Here is a 23,076-nt window from a genome sequence, read left to right on the forward strand (position 1 = left end):
ACTTCACAGGAGTGTTAAGTCAAAAAATTTGACACTGAGCCACGTAAGGAGAAATTAGGGCAGGTGACCAAAAGCTTGATCAAAGAGGTAGGTTTTAAGGAGCATCTTAAAGGAGAAAAGAGAGGTAGCGAGGCCGAGAGGTTTAGGCAGGGAATTCCAGAGCTTAGGGCCTAGGCAACAGAAGGTACGGCCACCAGTGGTAGAGCGATTATAATCAGGGATGCTAAAGAGGGCAGAATTAGAGGAGTGCAGATATCTCGGGGGGGGGGGGGGGTTGTGGGGCTGAAGGAGATTACAGAGATAGGAAGGGACGAGGCCATGGAGGGATTTGAAAACAAGAATGAGAATTTGGAAATTGAAGCGTTGCTTAACCGGGAGCCACTGTAGGTCAGCGAGCACAGGGGTGATGGGTGAACGGGACTTGGTGCGAGTTAGGACGCAGGCAGCGAGGTTTGGATGACCTCAAGTTTACATAGGGTAGAATGTGGGAGGCCAGCCAGGAGTGCGTTGGAATAGTCAAGTCTAGAGGTAACAAAGGCATGGATAAGGGTTTCAGCAGTAGATGAGCTGAAGCAAGGGTGGAGACGGGCGATGTTACGGAGGTGGAAATAGGTGGTCTTTGTTATGCTGCAGATATGTGGTTGGAAGCTCAATTCAGGGTATGTGTATTCATTAGTGTGAATCTCATTAGAATTCGTCGAAATGTAAAATGTTTAAGATTCTGCAATCGGGGAAGCTTTTCAATTTTTATGACATTTATGATTTATGCCCATTTATGTCCATTTTAAGTTTGGGCACATTCTAATGAGATTGGAAGGATACTTGGGCATAACTTGACATTGACAAATTGGCCGCGGCATTGGGCGAATTTCCGGTTCTAACCTCTGGGTTGCGTCGATGGAGGAAACTCCAGGCCACGGTATGACTTATGCCACTTCTGATTGAACAAGGTGGGGACAAGCAGGGAGAAGGCCAAGTAGCACATTATGCAGGAGTTACACTGGCTCTCATATCCGCATTGTCCTCTTTGACTGGAAAAGGAGCTGAATGGTGCCTAGATACCTTACCATTCATAGTCAGCAGTACTCTGTGGTTGATTTGTCAGCAGACATGCTTTATTGACACAAGGAATGGGCAACACCATGCCAGTTTTCCCATCCTTCAGTTGATCCAACCTAACATGCTGAAGCGTGGCCCATTCATCTCTCCATTTCTAGATCTTACATACCTGGCTGTGGCTTAGAACTCCGTATCTCCCATTCAGATTTACTCTGTGGCAGTTCTTGTACCACCAGGCACCCTTGTAAGACAGAGCACAGTTTGTCACAGCTACATCATTGTCTCTGTCCTTTGTGGAGAATGGACGACCATGGTGGTAAGTCAGAGAATCACCTAAGCAGAAAAATAGAATTTTAAACATGCACTCAACATTAAAGCAGTGCAAAGTTGTGATCCAATATAGCACTGCTTTCCAACGTGGCTCACTTATAGCTTGGCCTAAATGAACAGACATCCAAAATTGGACAGGGAAGTTGTTTTGAGAATTATTCACATCTATTTTTGTCTCTATCGCCATCTTTAGATGAAGTCTAAAGTTTACCTGCAGTTCCGCTGTACGCTCCAACATGCAGTTTGTATCGACTTTTGGCGTCACTGATAAGGAACTTGTCATAGACTGCATAAGCGGACTCTCCTTCATCTCGGAAATCCACACGCAGTTGATACCGACCCGCTGATGTAATCTTGTGAAGGTTTTCAAGCCCTGAGAAACATACAACATAAATATTTTACACTAAATAGGGGTCATTCTCATCCCCCATTCAACCTAACAAAACCCAGCAGTGTCTGGTGTCGATGAAATTCTGCAATTTATAGGAAAAAGTAACACTTGACAAGTTTATGCCCTCAGCTGTTTAATTTCCTTACATTGTTTGAAACATTTATGGGTTATTAGTGTCATGAAAGGGAGATCCTCATTGTATGACCAGCCATATAGTACATACTGGTTAGAACACAAACCACTGAAAATAAGGCCCAACCTGAACCCTTGTAATATATAGGGTGTAAACTAAGCAAGTTGGATACCCATCATAACAGAGGAGTCGGCACTTGAGTACAGACAAGCTGTACTGGTGGTAGGCAAGTTGACATTCGTTTGTCTAACATCTCCGTATAAACCTCCACCAATGATAGTGAATGGATCCCTTATTCTATAAAACTCCAACTTGCTCCCTCCTGGTTGTTGTTTAAAATGGTTGTATCCCAACGTAGGAATGGTGCACTTATTGACCTGTAGAGTTGTCCTCTCCTTTACATTTAAAGCAGAAGATACAGTTTTTTGAATGTTGATCGTGGGGCAGAGTGAGTCCAGAAGATTTCTTTGTGCACTGTTGATTCATGTTTTTTTTAAATTATTTGACCCACTTTTGAGTGGCAGGAGCATGTGTGAGGCACATCCTGCAGGAAGGGTGGAATATTGGAGTGACAAAACCATTACTTCTCTCATCCGTCTCTTGGCAGCTGGTTTAAGAATAGCTTTGATAGAGACTTTGGGATTAGGTCATCAGGACCTGACATGCATATGCAAAAAAATCAGACTAATTTGGGATGCTAGGAGCATCTACTTTCTCTTAAGATTAAAACCATTGCAAAATAAATTTCCAAAGATCTCAGGATGCCACTGGACCACTTGTACACTTTTAGTATATGGCTTCATAACAGGCTGGAGTTATACTGCACCGGGTTCGAATCCGGCCTCGGGTGACTGTCTGTGTGGAGTTTGCACATTCTCCCCGTGTTTGCGTGGGTTTCCTCCGGGTGCTCCGGTTTCCTCCCACAGTCCAAAGATGTGCGGGTTAGGTTGATTGGCTATGATAAATTGACCCTTAGTGTTAGGGGGATTAAATACGTGGGGTTACGGGGATAGGGTGGGATATGTGTCGGTGCAGGCTCGATGGGCCGAAATGGCCTCTATCTGCACTGTGGTGATTCTGTGATTCTGTGAAGTCCAAGCCGTATGAGACTACCTATTTGAGGTGGTCTCTTACCTCCCACTTTAGTGCATCTCGGAGTCAGACTGCCGACTTGCCTCCCGAGGTGTACTGTCACATTCATGACAATGCACATCTAAATTACTGTTGCATTAGCATGAAAGATGGATATAGGCTTGCTAAGTACATGAAAAATTTCTATAGGATCTGATATATGTTTAAGAAAACAGAAATTATTCTATAGTTTTGAAGTAAAACATTCACACAATCTATCGCCAATGAAGGCACCAGATAATAAAATCAGGAAAGGTAAGTCTCCCTTTTAAAAAAGCAAAGTAAAAAATCCAAACATTTAAGCAGTGGTAGGGCTGCCACTCTTACCTAACCAGAACTCATCAGACGGGTTGCCAAATCCATTGGTATAATTCTTCCAGTTTCTGAAGAAATCTACCTTGCCATTCTCACGCCTCTGGAACACCTGGAATGTATTTGTCACACGATCAGTAAGATTTTTGACTGTTGTCATATGTTTCGCAAATATTACTTCTAGAATTGTTACAACTGAGAAAGGAAATGGGTTGAAAATGTTATTCCACTGTCATGCAGAAAGAATGTTACTATGCACAGTACGAGTTAGGTTTTGTTTTATTTTTTGAGAATGTCAAACATTCAAACTGCAGATCAAAGCCTGGAAGTTACTGTTTGGGATATTAGGGGATGAATGCTTATGATGTTCATCGGACACTTCCATCATTCTAGTGGAGGTATTAACCCATTTTAAATACATTTAAAATAAGTGGGTCAACTCCTGCATTAAAATAGTGAATAAAGAAATGTCATTTGAGCATTTTGCCCGCTAATACCAGTAAGTTCTCTGCTCAAAAGATTTAGGATTACAAAAAAACGTGACTTAATAGTTTTCTTTTTAGGATTGATTTGGCGGAATGGCACTCATGGTGGAGAGCATTTCACTCCCAGGAGTGATCATCAGGAGATTGAGGTGAATGTGCCCATGGGGGGAGGGGGGGGGCGGGGGGGGAGGTGGGGGGTGGGGGGGGCGGGGGGGGAGGTGGGGGGTTGGGGGGGGGGGAGGTGGGGGGTTGCGGGGGGGGGCGGAGGTGGGGGGGGAGGGGAGAATGTCTCCCCGCTGGGAGTGTAATTCTGTAAAATGGGCCCTTCCATATTTTTCTGTCATATTTGTTGCTAGTACCGTGGTCACCGTGGTCACTGCTCCTCTGAAGCACACTTTCGTTCCTCCTCAGCACCAAATACAACATCTTAAATGCTCTTCCATACACTCCTCAGTGTAATTCCTCTGGATTCCCACACTTTCTCCTACTCCAGTTCATTCTTTCCCAATTATCTTCACTCAGAGGGTTGTGAATCTTTGGAATTCTCCACCCCAGAGGACCATGGATGCTCAGTTGTTGAGTATATTCAAGACTGAGATCGATAGATTTTTATATTCTAGGGGAATCAAGGGATATGGGGATCAGGCAGGAAAGTGGAGTTGAGGTCAAAGATCAGCCGTGATCTTATTGATTGATGGAGCAGGCTCAAGGGGCCATAAGGCCTAGTCCTGCTCCTATTTCTAGCGTTCTTAAGACCTTAAAACTGAGGTTTTTCTACTCTGGTGTCACCCAAGTATTAATTCTTGTTTTACCACATCCTCTCTCCTATTTTTTTTCAAACTTCGTGATATCCTGCACTATGGAACTTGCTACTCATCTTGGTTTGATTATATTGAAAAAATAGACATTCTTAGTTGAACATTTTCCAAGTGTTTGGAGATTAATTCTAAGCATTCTTACTGATGTACATCTGGTTAGTTATCTGTAATTTATTAAATAACTTGCAACTGTATTGCATTTTGTGATGCTTCCTGTGTTGTATTTTCTTAATACCCGTGTCACAAATTTGTCACACCTTGTGACAGTAACACCTAAAAGTAACACATATTTACGTTATTTTACGAGATAATGCAGTCCCATCTCCTCTACCATACTTCCCATTCAGTTCTCCTACACTAGGTGGCACTGTGATCTTACTCTATGATCTCTGTTCCTTGCTGTGAGACTTTCCATAGTTTCAAAAATTTGTTAAAAATAGTCTGTAAAATGTTTCAAAATGTTTAGAAAACTTATTCTGTTTGGAATCAATATTTCCGTGCCTTAGATCCGTTCAGGCTTTCCTTTTTCTTCTTATTTTGCTCTGCAGACCAATTATAGTCGATAATAATGCAATGCTATTGTAGCTGCTGACTACCCCTGTACTTGCAGTACACAAAGAGGCACACGCTTCCTGTAAGTGTCACAATCTCCAGTCACAGCTTGTTGATAATACCTCTACTGTAATAAAACAGCATATCCTCAGAATCACAGTGAGCAATGCCACGGAAAGTCTGCTACAACGTTTGCTTTGAGCTGCGCAGCTGTGCTCTCGAGATACCACGCAGCCGGTGAGCCGGCTTCACGATGCAAAAGCCACACAGGCGCGGAAGTTTGAACGGGCTGCGCAAAGATTAATTTTCTTCTGCATCTGCCGAAAGTTGTCAACCATTTCCTTCAAAGACACTAAAACTTGTGGCTAGCATGCACAAAGTCCCTGAATATATTACATTCATTCATTAGTAATCGCCCTCTTTTTTTAAAAATAGACTGCATAGTTTTTATACTAGAGATTAATCTGGGATTTGCATCATTCCACAGCCGTTGCATGTACAAAAAGGTGGCTGAAATTCTTCCTCTTGATTACGTTTCGCAAAAAAGATCGGCACAAGGTGGGTTTCCTGCTTCGTACTTGCACCAACATTTGCCTGAAAACTATCAACAGGAGGAGTTTCACCTCCATGGTTTCCCCATCAGGAAAAAAATGTGATTTGTCCCAGCACTTACCATCCAGCCACCTCCGTCAGTGGTCAGGTCACAGTACACCTGAAGTGGTTGAGAGCGATTTCCATTCAAGAAAATGGTATAGAGTCCAGAACTGGCTTCACCGTTCAATAACGTTTGAGAGCAATCCTTGGGATATGGGTACAAGAAACCAACTGGAAAAAAAAGGGAAGCAGTGTGTAATCCCAGAGTGGAAAACTTCCAATTTAATGTTTTAATACAACACATTCTAATAACCATGTCAAGTCATGGTTACATTGGAGGTGGTTTCAATTAAACTATATACACGTACTGTTCAGAAAAGTACTTTTATTACCTACTTGTGCATATAGTTTTACAGGGTAAAAATCAGTAAGGATATTTATAAATTAAGCAATTCCCTATAGGCAAGGAATGCACTGATCCACAATTCCATAGATACAAAATCAATTGAGGTATTTAAAAGGGAGATAGATATTTACTTGGGAAGTAAAGCTATTGAGGGATGTGGAGAAAGGTCAGAGAATTGGGATTAAAGAGATAGAGCTCCCATGCCTATACCCCTATGTTTCTGATTAAGTCTTCAAATGACAATTTAATTGGCGTCCTCAATGATTTTCTGCCAATACCTGTTATGAAGTCGGTCTCTATTACATTGCTTTTCTCTAATCCTGCGTAGGCCTGGAGTCTCACATTGTATTTCATTGATGGAACCAGTTGGGCCAAGGTGTATGAGGTGTCCGCGGTTCCAAAATATTCAACTTTCTGTTAAACCATTTAAAATAAAAAGCCACTTTGTTAAAAAAGATCACTTTCAGCTCATTCACTTTTCTGTAAATATACATGCGAGCAGTATAAGATTCATAAATTAACTGAGGTGAAACAACAATGTAGCCAAAAAAACACCTCATCTGACATCTATCAGGAGAAAAAGATACCTGACCGCCCAAGTGGCTCAGCAGGTTTAACCACTGAGGAACAACTCACAGGCCCTAAAATTCCTCGGGACACGATCTCAGCAGTTACACTGGGATCAGCTCTGCCGGTGCCCTCTAGTGCTCATCCCACTGGAGGTTGTGGGATCGGTGGAATGCTGGCAAAGGCAAAAAGCAATACAAAGAAAGACTTGAAAAATTGGGACTCTTTTCGTTAGAACAGATGAGATTAGAAAGTGATTTGATGGAGGTGCCTAAAATTATCAAGGGACGGGACATAGTAGATGAAAACAGATTGTTGCCAGTAATTGAGTGAACTAGAGCGAGGGGCCATAGGTAGAAGATTAATTGTAAGAGATTTAGGACAGAGAGCAGGAGAATCTTTTTTTTAAAGAGGACTATGAGGCTATGGAATGCATTAGCGCAGTTGGTGATGGAAGCAAAGCCCATATCAACATTTAAGAACTGGATAGATTAGTGATTCAAGGAAAAGGGAATAAAGAGAAATGTGGCAGGTACTTGGGATCAGGTCTACTGATCGTGTGAAGGATAAACACTAACACAGATGGGTTGGGCTGAATGGCCTGTTTCTGGTTGTCATTTCTATGTAAGTCTGAGGTCCGAGATGCTAAACACCCAGGCCTTCAGGACAAAAATCTAACCGGTGGTTTATCGCCTTTTCAGCTTCATGTTACTGCTGAACATTTTGCTTCGCTCTTTTCAAGCCTGAGCTTTAAACATCAGTGGGTTGAAATTCTTGTCTTCACCAATTTCAGTGATTAAAGTCGATGTGACCACAAGAGTGGTGGAGGACAGGAATATCACTCCCAATATTCAAGAGCTTAGAAGTTCTACCCTGTGCAGGACTTACCTGTGTTTTGCCATCTTCAGATTCAATTGTCAGAATGTACCCACTGATCTTAGCTTGTGGAGGCTTCCACGAAATGAGTGCATCATGTGTTGTAATTTCTCCGACCCGCAAGTCTCTGGGCGCATCAATGGCTTGAAGGGAATAAAAATATATGACCATTAAATAAAATGAAAACTGATTGCATTTAAATCTGTATTTCAGCACATGATCCTTTTAAAATAAACACTGAAACGGTTTCTGTTCAACTGACTGTATTACAGCCAAGAAGGGTCATCGACCTGAAACGTTAACTCTGTTTCTCTCTCCACAGATGCTGCCTGACCAGCTGAGTATTTCCAGCATTTTCTGTTTTTATTTCAGATTTCCAGCATCCGCAGTGTTTTGCTTTTGTATTAAAGCTTTCAGTTCATTGTTTAACATTGTTTAAACAACTGCCACTCAAACTTTTTTTTTAAAGTAAGGATTGAAGGATTTCATCCACTTCATGGCTCTGTACCCTTCAGTTACATTTATTAGAGGTTCCTGATAATGACCCCATTTGCACTCCCTTTCATGTACAGTACGTTGATGACACCCAGCTCTCCCTCTCCTCCACCTCTCTTAACCCCTCCACCATCTCTATACTATCAGACTGCTTGTCCGACATCCAGCACTGGATGAGTAGAAATTTCCTCCAATTAAATATCGGGAAGATGGAAGCCTTTGTTGTCAGTTCACGCCACAAACTTCGTTCCCTTTCCAGTGATTCGATCTCTCTCCCCGGCAACTGTCTGAGGCTGACCAAGTCTGTTCGCAACCTTGGTGTCATATTTGATCTCGAATTGAGCTTCCTACCTCATATCCGTTCCATCACTAAGACTGCCTATTTCCACCTCCGCCCTTACCTCAACATATCTGCTGCTGAAACCCTCATCCATGCCTTTATCACCTCTAAACTTGACTATTCCAAAGCACTCCTGCCCGGCCTCCCTAGTTCGACCCTCCATAAACTTGAGCTCATCCAGAACTCTGCCGCCCATGTGCTAAGTTGCACGAAGTCTCGCTCACCCATCTCCCCAGTGCTCGCTGACCTACATTGGCTCCCAGTTAAGCAACACCTCGATTTTAAAATTCTCATCCTTGTTTTTAAATGGCTTCATGGCCTCGCCCCTCCTTATCTCTGTAATCTCCTCCAGCCCTATAATCCCCCTAGACCTCTGCGTTCCGCCTATTCTGGCCTTTTGAACATCCCTGATTTTAAATGCTCCACCACTGGAGGTCGTGCCTTCAGCTGCCTAGGTCCTACGCTCTGGAATTTCTTCCCTAAACCGCACCACCTCTCTCGGCTCCTTTAAGTTGCTCCTTAAAACCTACCTCTTTGACCAAGCTATTGGTCGTCTGTCCTAATATCTCTTTGTGTGGCTCAGTATCAAACTTTCTCTGATAACGCCCTGTGAAGCGCCTTGGGACATTTTAGTATGTTAAAGGCGCTATATAAATGCAAGTTGTTGCTGTTGTTGTTAGGAAGACTCTTTTATGACACGGCACTCGTGCAACGCAAAAGTAGCTTTCATAAAAACACAACTAGAAATAGTAGATGCATTGCTGGTCATCTTCCAAAATTCTATAGACTCTGGGACAGTTCCCATGGATTGGAGGGTAAATAATGTAACACCGCTATTTAAAAAAGGTGGTAGAGAAAAAACAGGGAATTATAGACTGGTAAGCCTGACATCGGTAGTGGGGAAAATGCTAGAGTCCATTATAAAAGATGTAATAGCAGAGCACTTGGAAAACAGTGACAGGATCGGACAAAGTCAACATAGATTTACAAAAGGTAAATCGTGCTTGACTAATCTACTGGAATTTTTTGAGGATGTAACTGGTAGAATAGATAAGGGAGAACCAGTGGATGTGGTGTATTTGGACTTTCAGAAGGCTTTCGATAAGGTCCCGCATAAGAGACTAGCGTGCAAAGTTAAAGGACATGGGATTGGGGGCAAGGTACTGACTTGGATAGAAAACTGGTTGGCAGACAGGAAGCTTAGAGCTGGAATAAACGGGTCTTTTTCCGAGTGGAAGGCAGTGACTAGTGGGGTACCGCAGAGATTGGTGCTAGGACCCCAGTTATTCACAATATATATTAATGATCTAGACGAGGGAACTAGATGTAATATCTCCAAGTTTGCAGACAACACAAAGCTGGGTGGGCGTGTGTGCTGTGAGGAGGATGCAGAGAAACTCCAGTATGATTTGGACAGGTTGGGCGATTGGGCAGATGCATGGCAGATGCAGTACAATGTGGATAAATGCGAGGTTATACATTTGGTGGCAAAAACAGGAAGGCAGGTTATTATCTGAACGGCAATAGATTGGGAAAAGGGGAAGTGCAACGAGACCTGGGTGTCCTTGTGCACCAGTCGCTGAAGGTAAGCATGCAGGTGCAGCAGGCAGTCAAGAAGGCAAATGGTATGCTGGCCTTCATAGCGAGAGGATTCGAGTACAGGAGCAAGGATGTCTTGCTGCAGTTGTACAGGGCCTTGGTGAGACCACACCTTGAGTATTGTGTGCAGTTTTAGTCGCCTTATCTGAGGAAGGATGTTCTTGCAATAGAGGGAGTGCAGCGAAGATTCACCAGGCTGATACCTGGGATAGCAGGAATGATGTATGAAGAGAGATTGGGTCGATTAGGCTTATATTCGCTAGAGTTTAGAAGAATGAGAGGGGGATCTCATTGAAACTTATAAAATTCTAACAGGACTAGACAGACTAGATGCAGGAAGGCTGTTCCCGATGGCGGGGGAGTCCAGAACCAGGGGCCACAGTCTAAGGATAAGGGGTAAGCCATTTAGGACTGAGATGAGGAAGAATTTCTTCACCCAGAGAGTGGTGAACCTGTGGAATTCTCTACCACAGAAGGCAGTTGATGCCAATTCATTAAATATATTCAAGAAGGAGTTAGATATATTTCTTAAGGCTAAGAGGATCAAGGGATATGGGGAGAAAGCAGGGACAGGGTACTGAATTTGGATGATCAGCCATGATCGCATTGAATGGTGGAGCAGGCTTGAGGGGCCGAATGGCCTACTCCTGCTCCTATCTTCTATGTTTCTATGTTTCTAACTCGTTTGCCAAGAAATGGTTGGGTGGATTTTCCGGTACTCAAGGCAAAGCAGCTGAACAGACACCTGGGGGCTGGAGAATTGGTGCCACTTGTGTATCAAGCAAGTGTTTTAGACCAGCATAAATTGCCCAAAAATGAGCCATAGTTTCATTTAAATATTGTAATACATTTCGATGAAGCTTTGTGGGATTTTTCATCTGCCTCGTCTGGTGCGGAGGTGGGCGCTGCCTTCACTATTTTTGGAGTGGGTCTAAAGGAAGCAGCATGAGCAATCAGAACATAAGAACATAAGAAATAGGAGCAGGAGTAGGCCATACGGCCCCTCAGGCCTGCTCCGCCATTCAATAGGATCATGGCTGATCCGAATCTAGACTCACGTCCACTTCCCTGCCCTCTCCCTGTAACCCCTAATTCCCTTATCTGCTAGAAAACTGTCTATCTCCATTTTAAATTTATTTAATGTTGCAGCTTCCACAGCTCTCTGGGGTAGCAAATTCCATAGATTTGCTACCCTCTGAGTGAAGAAGTTTCTCCTCATCTCAGTTTTGAAAGGGCAGCCCCATATTCTTAGATTATGCCCCCTAGTTCTAGTCTCACCCATCAGTGGAAACATCCTCCCCGCATCCACCCGATCAAGCCCCCTCACAATCTTATATGTTTCGATAAGATCGCCTCTCATTCTTCTGAACTCCAATGAGTAGAGTCCCAACCTACTCAACCTTTCCTCATACGTCAACCCCCTCATCTCCGGAATCAACTGAGTGAACCTTCTCTGAACCGCCTCGAGAGCAAGTATATCTTTTCTTAAATATGGAAACCAAAACTGCACGCAGTATTCCAGGTGTGGCCTCACCAATACCCTGTATAACTGCAGCAAGACTTCCCTGTTTTTATACTCCATCCCCCTTGCAATAAAAGCCAAGATTCCATTGGCCTTCCTGATCACCTGCTGCACCTGCATACTAACTTTTTGTGTTTCATGCACCAGGACCCCCAGATCCCTTTGTACTGTAGCACTTTGCAGTTTCTCTCCATTTAGATAATAACTTGCTCTTTGATTTTTTCTGCCAAAGTGCATAACCTCACACTTTCCAACATTATATTGCATCTGCCAAATTTCTGCCCACTCACTTAACCTGTCTATGTCCCCTTGCAGGTTTTTTATGTCCTCCTCACTCATTGCCTTCCCTCCCATCTTTGTATCGTCGGCAAACTTGGATATGTTGCACTCGGTCCCCTCCTCCAAATCATTAATATAGATTGTAAAGAGTTGGGGTCCCAGCACTGACCCCTGCGGAACACCACTAGTTACTGATTGCCAGCCCGAGAATGAACCATTTATCCCAACTCTTTGTTTTCTGTTAGATAGCCAATCTTCCACCCATGCCAGTATATTACCCCCAATTCCGTGATTTCTTATCTTGATCAGTAATCTTTTGTGTGGAACCTTGTCAAATGCCTTTTGGAAGTCCAAATACACTACATCCACTGGTTCCCCTTTATCCACCCTGTATGTTACATCTGCAAAGAATTCGAGCAAATTTGTCAAACATGACTTCCCCTTCATAAAACCATGCTGACTCTGTCCTATTAAATTATGTTTATCCAAATGCTCTGTTACTGTTTCCTTAATAATGGACTCCAACATTTTGCCAACCACAGATGTTAGGCTAACTGGTCTATAGTTTCCAGCTTTTTGTCTACTTCCCTTCTTAAATAAGGGTGTTACATTAGCAGTTTTCCAATCTGCCGGGACCTTTCCTGAGTCCAGGGAGTTCTGGAAAATAATCACCAATGCATCCACAATCCCTACCGCCACTTCTCTCAAGACCCTAGGATGTAGGCCATCAGATCCGGGGGATTTATCCGCCTTAAGTGCCATTATTTTACTGAGTACCATCTCCTTAGTGATTTTAATCGTCTTTAGCTCCTCCCCCCCCATTGCCCCCTGTTGGTCCAGTGTTGGGATATTTTTAGTGTCCTCTACTGTAAAGACTGATACAAAATATTTGTTCAGCGTCTTTGCCATCTCCATGTTCCCCACCACTAGTTTCCCGGTCCCATCCTCTAAGGGACCAACGTTCACTTTAGCCACCCTTTTTCTTTTTATATAGCTGTAGAAACTCTTGCTATCTGTTTTTATATTTTTTGCTTGTTTACTTTCATAATCTATCTTCCCTTTCTTAATTAATCTTTTAGTTATTGTTTGCTGGCTTTTAAATGCTTCCCAATCTTCTATCCTCCCACTAGATTTGGCTACTTTATATGCCCTTGTTTTCAGTCGGATACTGTCCTTTATTACTTTACTAAGCCACGGATGGCTGTCTTTTCTTTTACTCCCCTTTTTCCTCAGTGGAATATATTTTTCTTGAAAGATGTGAAATATCTCCTTGAATGTAGACCACTGCTCTTGTACCGTCTTACACTTTAATCTGTTTTCCCAGTCCACTTTAGTCAATTCTACTCTCATACCTTCATAGTCTCCTTTATTTAAGCTCAGTATGCTGGTTTGAGATCCAACTCTCTCACCCTCCAACTGAATTTGGAATTCAACCATGTTATGGTCACTCATTCCAAGGGGATCCTTTACTAGGACATTTTTTATTAATCCTGTCTCATTACACAGGACCAGATCTAAGATTGCCTGCCCCCTGGTTGGTTCAGTTACATACTGCTCAAGGAACCCGTCCCTAATGCACCCTATGAACTCTTCAAGGCTGCCCTGCCCAATTTGATTTGTCCAGTCAATATGAAAGTTAAAATCCCCCATGATTATAGCTGTTCCCTCATTAAAAGCCCCAACTATTTCCTGATTTATACTCCGACCAACAGAGTTGCAACTGTTAGGAGGCCTATAGACTATGCCCACTAGTGACTTTTTCCCCTTATTATTCCTTATCTCCACCCAAACTGTTTCACTATCCTGATCCTTTGACCCAATATCATTTCTCACTATTGCAGTGATTCCATCCTTTATTAACATCTCCCTTTCCTTCCTGTCTGTCCTTCCTAATTGTCAAATACCCCTGGATGTTTAGTTCCCAGTTATGGTCACCTTGCAGCCATGTTTCTGTAATGGCCACCAGATCATAGTCATGTGTAGTTATTTGTGCCGTCAACTCATCTATTTTGTTACGAATGCTGCGTGCATTCAGATAAAGAACTTTTAAATATGTTTTGTGACAATTTATTCCTGCTTTTACCCCTTTACTACTCTACCTTTATCTTTATATACATTCTGTCCCTTCCTGACATGCTCTGGTTTTTAATTGCCCACTCTCTCTCTCCGCCTGTTGTTCCTTGCCCCCTCTCTCTCCACCTGTTATTCATTGCCCTCTCTCTCTCTCCGCCTGTTGTTCTTTGCCCCCTCTCTCTCCGCCTGTTATTCATTGCCCTCTCTCGCTCTCCGCCTGTTGTTCATTGTCCCCCTCTCTCGCTCTCCACCTGTTGTTCATTGTCCCCCTCTCTCTCTCCGCCTGTTGTTCATTGCCCCCTCTCTCTCTCTCTCCGCCTGTTGTTCATTGTCCCCCTCTCTCTCTCTCCGCCTGTTATTCATTGCCCTCTCTCGCTCTCCGCCTGTTGTTCATTGTCCGCTCTCTCTCTCCACCTGTTGTTCATTGCCCCCTCTCTCTCCGCCTGGTATTCATTGCCCTCTCTCGCTCTCCGCCTGTTGTTCATTGTCCCCCCTCTCTCTCCGCCTGTTGTTCATTGCCCCCTCTCTCTCTCTGCCTGTCGTTCTTTGCTCCCTCTCTCTCCGCCTGTTATTCATTGCCCTCTCTCGCTCTCCGCCTGTTGTTCATTGTCCCCCTCTCTCACTCTCCGCCTGTTGTTCATTGCCCCCCTCTCTCTCTCTCTCTGCCTATTGTTCATTGCCCCCCTCTCTGTCTCTCCGCCTGTTGTTCATTGTCCCCCCCTCTCTCTCCACCTGTTTTTCATTGCCCCCTCTCTCTCTCTCCACCTGTTGTTCATTGCCCCCTCTCTCCCTCTGTTTTTCATTGCCCCCTCTCTCTCTCTCCACCTGTTGTTCATTGCTGTCTCTCTCTCGCTCCCTCGCTCTGTCTCTCTGAAAGAGCTCTCCAATTAGTCTGACTCCCCTGCTCTTTCCCCATAGCCCTGCAAATTTTTCCTTTTTAAGTAGAGATCCAATCCGCTTTATTAAGTTACTGTTGAATCTACTTCCACCACCTTTTCAGACAATATTTATGTATTTGGATTCGAATCCAGGGTACAGCAGTCTTGTAGTTATGGACTGGACTAGCAACAACAAGGTCTTGAGTTCAAATCCCACCATAATTAGTTGTGAAATCGATTTCAATAAATCTGGTAACTTGCAGGTTTATAGCGGGAACGTTGGTGTTAACATAATTTTACTCGCAATAAGCGGAGGGCGACCGCTAAAGTCAACCTCCATCTGCTGGGATCCCTGCGGGGTCTACTGGTCACTGGCGTCAGATGCAGCTTCCAATCGGTTCCTGCACTGACCTAGAGAAGCACCAACAGAAAATGCAAACCTGCCAGCAGAGAGAGAATCGTGGGAGAGAGACACACGGCAGCACCCGCACTCCCTGGAGTCCTTGTCGGTGATAAACACCCAACGTCGCACATCGGTAAATACTGTATAGGGGATTGGCGAGATGTGAAGAACTGCCTGAAATAGTTGGTGCGCTTAATATGTTATAAGCGACGCCTTTATCATTGACTCTAACAGTACTGGCAAATGGTTAGTCCCATTCGCCTGATATAAGAGGCTGCTCCGATAAGCATGGACGGCGTAAGTGGCTGTAGCAGAAAAGTGACAATGAAAGCTACCCCTTTTTGTTGTAAAAACCTAGCTGGTCCTCCAGGAAAAGGAAGTCGCTACCCCTACCTGTTCTGGCCTACATGTGACTCCGGTCTCGCACTAGATGATTGACTCAATGTGCTCAGGAAAACTAGGGGTGGATGTTAAATACCGCCTTGCCAGTGCTTCCCACATCCCAGGAACAAATGAAAAGAAACCACTGAAAGAACTGCGTGAGGTAGGCCAATAACTTTCTTTCACACGCGCCAGTGAACATTCTTTCCATGTGTAACCGGGAATATTTCTCTGCCCACACAAATGCCCAGCATGAAAAGCAATTATTAACTGTGCAGTACACGGTTTACAGTGAACCAGTGTGTGAAAACCTGAGCCCTGCAGAGGGCGGAGTAGAACGGTCACTCACCGGTGCTGAAAGCAGCAGCAGAGATAGCGCTTTCGAGAGAGCCTTTCACGGCATGGATCCACACAGTGTACAGGGTGCCGGGTAAAAGATTGCTGAGTTCAGTCTGTACCAGGTTTCCTGAAACTTGCTTTGTTACTGGAGTATCTGAAACAAAAAAAGAGAGGATGCGAATCTTATTTTAGATTTATTGATTCATTTGATGCATAGCTACACATTTTCATTTTTAAACCCATAAATAACAATGTTTTGTTATTACATAACGAGAAATTAAATTTGTGGAGCGAGAAATAGAATTTGTGGAGCGAGAAATAGAGTTAATGTTTCAGGTCGATGAAATCAAACTGAAACGTTAACTCTGTTTCTCTCTGCACAGATGCTGCCTGACCTGCGGAGTATTTCCAGCATTTTGTGTTTTTATTTCAAGTTTTCAGCATCTGCAGTATTTTGCCTTTGAGAAATTAAATTTAATTCTCGTGTCAGCTTGGTTCAGTTGTTAGTTGGCAGCACTCTTGCCTCTGAGTCAGAAGGTTGTGGGTTCAAGTCCCACTCCAGAGACTTGAGCACAAAAATCTAGGCTGACAGTCCAATGCAGTGCTGAGGGAGCGCTGCACTGTTGGAGGTACCGTCTTTCAGATCAGATGTTAAACCGAGGCCCCATCTGCTCTCTCAGGTGGACGTAAAAGATCCCATGGCACTCTTTCGAAGAAGAGCAGGCGAGTTAACCCCAGTGTCCTGGCCAATATTTATCCCTCAACCAACATAACAAAAACAGATTATCTGGTCATTATCACATTGCTGTTTGTGGGAGCTTGCTGTGCACAAATTGGCTGCTGCATTTCCCACATTACAACAGTGACTACACTTCAAAAGTACTTCATTGGCTGTAAAGCGCTTTGAGACATCCGGTGGTCGTGAAAGGCGCTATATAAATGCAAGTCTTTCTTTCTATTGCTATACTGTCCATTTATTAATGAATGAACCAGGAATCTAAATGGGATGGAGAATCACTACGGGGATATGTGTAGCAACATCGTAAATGTCTTCCTGAAGATTTCCTCTGGTTGGTAACTCCGTTGAAGTCATAGATATTTTAATGCCTATCAGAGGAAGTCTTCAAGAAGACATTTATGATATTGCCACAGATGATTTTTTAAATATTATTCGTTTCTGAGATGTGGGCGTCGCTGACAAGGCCAGCATTTATTGCCCATCCCTAATTGCCCTTGAGAAGGTGGTGGTGAGCCGCCTTCTTGAACCGCTGCAGTCCGTGTGGTGCAGGTACTCCCACAGTGCTGTTAGGGAGGGAGTTCCAGGATTTTGATCCAGCGACGATGAAGTAACGCCGATATACTTCCAAGTCAGGATAGTGTGTGACTTGGAGGGGAGCTTGGAGGTGGTGGTGTTCCCATGCGCCTGCTGCCCTTGTCCTTCTAGGTGGTAGAAGTCATGGGTTTGGGAGGTTATGCCGAAGCCGCCTTGATGGGTTGCTGCAGTGCATCTTGTAGATGGTACACACTGCAGCCACGGTACGCCAGTGGTGGAGGGAGTGAATGTTTAAGGTGGTCAATGGGGTGCCAATCAAGCAGGCTGCTTTGTCCTGGATGGTGTTGAGCTTCTTGAGTGTTGTTGGAGCTGTACTCATCCAGGTAAGTGGAGTGTATTCCATCACACTCCTTACTTGTGCCTTTTAGATGGTGGAAAGGCTTTGGGGAGTTGAGAAACTCACCGCAGAATACCTAGCCTCTGACCTGCTCTTATTGCCGCAGTATTTATGTGGCTGGTCCAGTTAAGTTTCTGGTCAATAGTGACCCCCAAGATGTTGATGGTGTGGGATTCGGCGATGGTAATGCCGTTGAATGTCAAGGGGCGGTGTTTAGACTCTCGCTTGTTGGAGATAGTCATTGCCTGGCACTTCTATGGCGCGAATGTTACCTGCCACTTATCAGCCCAAGCCTGAACATCATCCAGGTCTTATTGCATGTGGGCATGGACTGCTTCATTATCAGAGGAGTTGCGAATGGCACTGAACACTGTGCGGTCATCAGTGAATATCTCCATTTCTGACCTTATGTTGGAGGGAAGGTCATTGATGAAGCAGCTGAAGATGGTTGGGCCTAGGACACTGCCCTGAGGAACTCCTGCTGCAATGTCCTGGGGCTGAGATGATTGATCTCCAACCACCACAACCATCTTCCTTTGTGCTAGGTATGACTCCAGCCAGTGGACCGTTTTCTCCCCGATTCCCATTGGCTTCAGTTTTACTAGGGCTCCTTGATGCCACACTTGGTCAAATGCTACCTTCATGTCAAGGGCAGTCACTCTCACCTCTGGAATTCAGCTCCTTTGTCCATGTTTGGATCAAGGCTGTAATGAGGCCTGGAGCAGAGTGGCCCTGGCGGAACCCAAACTGGGCATCAGTGAGCAGGTTATTGGTGAGTAGGTGCTGCTTGATAGCACTGTCGACGACACCTTCCATCACTTTGCTGATGATTGAGAGTACACTGATGGGGCGGTAATTGGCCGGATTGGATTTGTCCTGCTTTTTGTGGACAGGACATACCTGGGCAGATTTCCACATTGTCGGATAGATGCCAGTATTGTAGCTGTACTGGAACAGCTTGGCTAGAGGTGCAGCTAGTTCTGGGGCACAAGCAGTTGGTCCACATTATGAACCATTGTAAATTCAGGCAGGGTGATCTGCATTTCCTTCATAATTGATCATCCATCAGGCTTTGTGTCAAATGCTCTAAAATGTAAAATCTACTGGATATTTTTATGAAATGCCATAAACTAATTTTCTACAGGACAAGATTTTTTTCTTACACATCTGTTCTATGATTTGATTAATGTTTAATATCAAATTGTTTCTTTAACATGGTTTGCCCTTACCATCCTCAATATTGTAGGTGATGATATAGCCATCTGCTGCAGCGATAGTGGGCTTCCATACCAACAGGGCTTCAGAGTCTGTGACGTTCAGAACTTTTAAGTCAGATGGACTGTCCAAGACTGTCGATTAGGGAACAAATTATCACAAGACATTACTTTCAAACCTGTACAATCTCGATTCCTGAAAATTAGGATATTGTTCAACTGGCTCTAACACCGTTTTTAAAATGTGTTTTCATTTTAACCATTTTATTTGCAAAGAGGAACTGCAGACATATGTGCTAAGTGTTCATAACTACAGTCCCAAAGTGTAAATCTAAAGGTACTTCATCAATCTATACCCCAGAGTAAAGCAATTTTACTGTCATTAGTGAAGGATTGGCAGGAAACCCAGGAAGAGCGGGATGAATATGAACGCATGAAGAAGTCTCTTCAGGAAAGATGTCTAGGGAGGGAACAACAGTCGGCTAACGTCCGGTTGGGTAAGGAAGAAGTAGCAGGCCCTCTCGCTAGACTAGTTCAGGACGACACCGAATATTACCATGACCTGTTGAGTGACACGGAATATTACGAGGACTTGGTCTGCCCAGCTTGTGATGAAAACTCCCAAAGTGCAGAAATCAGGATGAAGCACTTGAAGTCTAAGGAACATAGGGAGATGGTGGCGCTACAGCTGGCAGCTGATAAGGGAGCCCCGAGAGTCTCCAAGAAGCAGAAAAGAAAAAGACGAAGCAGAAAGTGATAACCATCTAAATCATTATCACTTCTACCAGATCATGTACGTGGGCCCTATGAAGGGAGCCAAATCAGTTGGCAAGGCAGTCCAGCTGTTTGTAAAAGTCAGCACTGCTGGTTCAGCAGGACGGAAGTTCAAGCTGTTAAGTCAAGGGAAAGACTATTGGATGAGTCACGCTAGCAATGTGAACCGGCTCCACCACAGAGATGTTGTTCGGACCGAGTCAAGACCAGAGACTGAATCTGTGAACTGTTCCCGCAGAGACTGAATCTGTAAACTGTTTCCCGCATAGATTATACCTGTGAATTGTTTTACATGAAGTTGAATATATGTTATGTTTAATGGGGGACTAAGTATGTTGTAAGCTAAAAAGGGAGGATTGTAGTGTATGTCTCCGTCTACCTTTAAGAAAACCATTGTATGTAACCGTTCACCTTTAAGAGAACTATTTTAGGTGTGGCACTACTTTGTTGGCTTCTGTATACTGTAATACCGACGGTGACCACACCGGTATATAAGTGCTGTGTCAGGATTATTTGGCAGATTCGCCCTGACCTTCGAATAGTAAAGTCCTGTTTTAAGTTACTCTTGGAGTCTGTGTATTAATTAACTAAACAACCCACAGACTTTACAGAGCGCATCAGCAGAACGATGGTGACGGACTATTACTCCCCAGTGGGAAATTCAATGACATCTTTTGTCACACACCACTTCTCGAGCTCAGGTCTCTAATGCGTTCCCTTAGAATTCTGAAGAGTCAGATCCCTTCTCTCCTGGCCTCGAATCATTTTGATGAAGCTCATTGCACTTTCTCATAACTAGTTGGGAGTCTCAGCCACCATCTTGTTTTGAATCCATAAACTATCATTAGGGCGCTGTTGCTGCAGTGAAGATGCTTTCGTACTTCAGTTATCACTGAATTCTGTTTCACAAGAATGCCTTCTGCATAGTTCCCTCACTTTCACACTCAGTTGGGGTCAAGTCTCCATAGCGCACTCTTCTATGGAGACCCAGAGAAAGAAAAGGAGCAGGACTGGTTCTGCTCCTACTTCTTGTGTTCTAATTCTGTTAGATTTCAGGAGATGGTTTTATTCCTGTTCCTGGCTGGGGTGGAGATTGCCTTTACAGAAGGTAAGTACTGTAGAAAATATAGGGACAGAGTGATCTCCTGGACGAGTTTCGATTGCCTAGATGGGTCAGAGAGGAATTTCCCAGATTTTTTCTCCCAAATTGGCCATTGGGTTTTTTATCTGGTTTTTCGCCTCTCCCGGGAGATCACATGGGTTCGGGTGGGATGGAGAGTGATAGAAGATTTGAGGTTAGGATCAGATCAGCCATGATCTTATTGAATGGTGGAGCAGGCTCGAGGGGCCGATTGGCTTACTCCTGCTCCTATTTCTTATGTTCTTATGTTCTAGGACTGCTTTCCTGCATTTAGATAACTAAATTGCCTGCTTTATCCTGACAGCAGAATTGTAGACTTATATTTTCATGGGTCTACGATGCCATTTGATATTGGAAGCTGGCCTGATTTACACTCTGGAGTACAGCCAACAGAGAGAGACCAGGCATCTGCAATTGATTGTATTACTGTAGTCTGAAAACATCTTGAAGAAATATTTTTGGACAGTTCCTGGCATAACCCAATCTGAAAATAGAAGTGTAAGTGAGGCCTGGGACTCACTTTGGATCAGTACATATTGTCAGAGATTCCCTGTCTGCTGGACCACAAACTTCTTACATTTTTTTCAGTTCGGTTTAAGATGCATTAAATTGCTTTGTTATCAGTCGTTCAGACCATTAAATACAGACCGTTTTATTTACTGTTACATCCACAAATGCGCAAAAATATCCAACTGGAAATGCTGCTCGTGCATGATACACATTTTAAATCTCGGGCAGCCGGTCGCTAATCCATAAATAACATGCTTTTTTGAAAATACAGATCGTCTATTTTGTTAGTACTTTTTCCTTTAGTTTACCTGTATGCACTCTGCCTGAAATTGGTTCACTCTCCTCAAACCCTTTAACAGCGATAACTTTGATTTGATATTCAGTGGCTGGGATCAAATTCCGCAGTGTGGTTCGAGTTTTGCTGCCATCAATGGTCACACTGGTACTTACGCCTGTGAAAATCAGAAGAGAATCATAGAATCCTGCAGCACAGAAGGAGGTCATTCGGTCCATTGTACCTGTGCCAGCTCTTTGAAAGAGCTATCCTATTAATCCCACTCCCCAGCTCTTTCCCCATAGCCCTGCAATTTTCTCCCAATTCCCTTTTGAAAGTTACTATTGAATCTGCTCCCACGACCCTTTCATGCAGCGCATTCCAGATCACAACAACTCGCTGCATAAAATAATTTCTGCTCATCTCACCTCTGGCTCTTTTGCCAATTACCTTAAATCTGTGTCCTTTGGTTACCGGTCCTTCTGCCACTGGAAACAGTTTCTTTTTATTTACTCTATCAAAACCCTTCATGATTTTGAACGCCTCTGTTAAATCTCCCGTTAACCTTCTCTGCTCTAAGGAGAAGAATCCCAGCTTCTCCAGTCTCTCCTTGTAACTGCAGGATTATCAAAAACATTTCTGAGAACACTAGCTGATCTCCTGTGGCGTTGTTCATGAGCAGGCTGGGGTCTGGAGCACTGGTTGTGATTCTTTCGCCGCCAAGATGGGGCTATATTTAACCTGGCCTGTCCCTTTAAGAATATTGCTTTGGTTCTCACTGGGCTCTAAAGAGGCACATCCTGAGGTAAATTAATTGCGGTGTGGGGGGAGGTTTCTGTAGGTTGTTATTTGTAACTCCCTGGCTCCTACCCTTACAAAGATGCTAGATCATTTAAGTCAGGAAAACCAGCAAAAAATGGCTGGCTTCCTTTTCCTTTTATATTTTTTGACACTTTGAAGTGTGAGGTCTGAAGTGTACTGGGTGCATGATAGAAGCAAGGCTTTGGTCTATACACTAGTGGATCTCATAGCAAGTTGAATAATATATTGTTCGATAAAGATAGGACCATTATGTCATGTCATGCATAATATCTAATCCTGCTACCAAGGTGAAGCTTTGGGGGCGATTTTCCCAGCCCTGGGGAGGCGGGTATGGAGGCAGGACTGCCGGGAAAATGGCAGAATCTGGGAGCGGGTACCCATCCCGCCCCCAACCCGCCTCCGTGCCATCTTCCCAGGAGGTGGGTATCCGACCCGTCTCCTGGAGGCGGGAAGGGGATTACAGCCACTTAACTGCCTGTTAACAGGTAGTTAACAGGCAGTTAAGAGGATTACCCCCATTTTTACAGCAGAGGTGCAGGCTTCCCGACGTCGGGGAACCCCGCCAGGGTCACCGAGGCAAGCAGTGGGTCTGCGGGGTCCAAAAGTGTGATGTAGAGGTGAGTGCTGGGTGCAAGTGTGGAGAGGTAAATATGTGAGGTGAGTGAAAAGTGATAGAAAAAGTTTCCTTACCTTGCAGGCTTCAATCGT

At 44.1% G+C, this 23,076-nt stretch overlaps 1 protein-coding gene across 18 annotated transcripts in view; it reads right to left on the reverse strand.

The window, feature by feature from the left end:
* The window catches only part of tncb (tenascin Cb), a 496,701-nt gene that overhangs the window by 1,887 nt on the left and 471,738 nt on the right, over nucleotides 1–23,076 (reverse strand). For all 18 annotated transcript variants that reach the window (XM_085965818.1, XM_085965817.1, XM_085965815.1 and 15 more), the window contains 9 exons: nucleotides 21,581–21,724; nucleotides 18,863–18,982; nucleotides 15,974–16,117; nucleotides 7,667–7,797; nucleotides 6,490–6,625; nucleotides 5,885–6,036; nucleotides 3,372–3,468; nucleotides 1,601–1,762; nucleotides 1,229–1,392 (listed from right to left, as the gene is read on the reverse strand). In XM_085965818.1, coding sequence (XP_085821944.1) covers nucleotides 1,229–1,392; nucleotides 1,601–1,762; nucleotides 3,372–3,468; nucleotides 5,885–6,036; nucleotides 6,490–6,625; nucleotides 7,667–7,797; nucleotides 15,974–16,117; nucleotides 18,863–18,982; nucleotides 21,581–21,724 — 1,250 coding nt within the window. The remainder of the gene's footprint in view (nucleotides 1–1,228; nucleotides 1,393–1,600; nucleotides 1,763–3,371; nucleotides 3,469–5,884; nucleotides 6,037–6,489; nucleotides 6,626–7,666; nucleotides 7,798–15,973; nucleotides 16,118–18,862; nucleotides 18,983–21,580; nucleotides 21,725–23,076) is intronic.

Source organism: Somniosus microcephalus, chromosome 23 (genome assembly GCF_052327205.1).
Source record: "Somniosus microcephalus isolate GS21.2 chromosome 23, FLI_Smic_1.0, whole genome shotgun sequence".
Taxonomy (NCBI): Eukaryota; Metazoa; Chordata; class Chondrichthyes; order Squaliformes; family Somniosidae; genus Somniosus; species Somniosus microcephalus.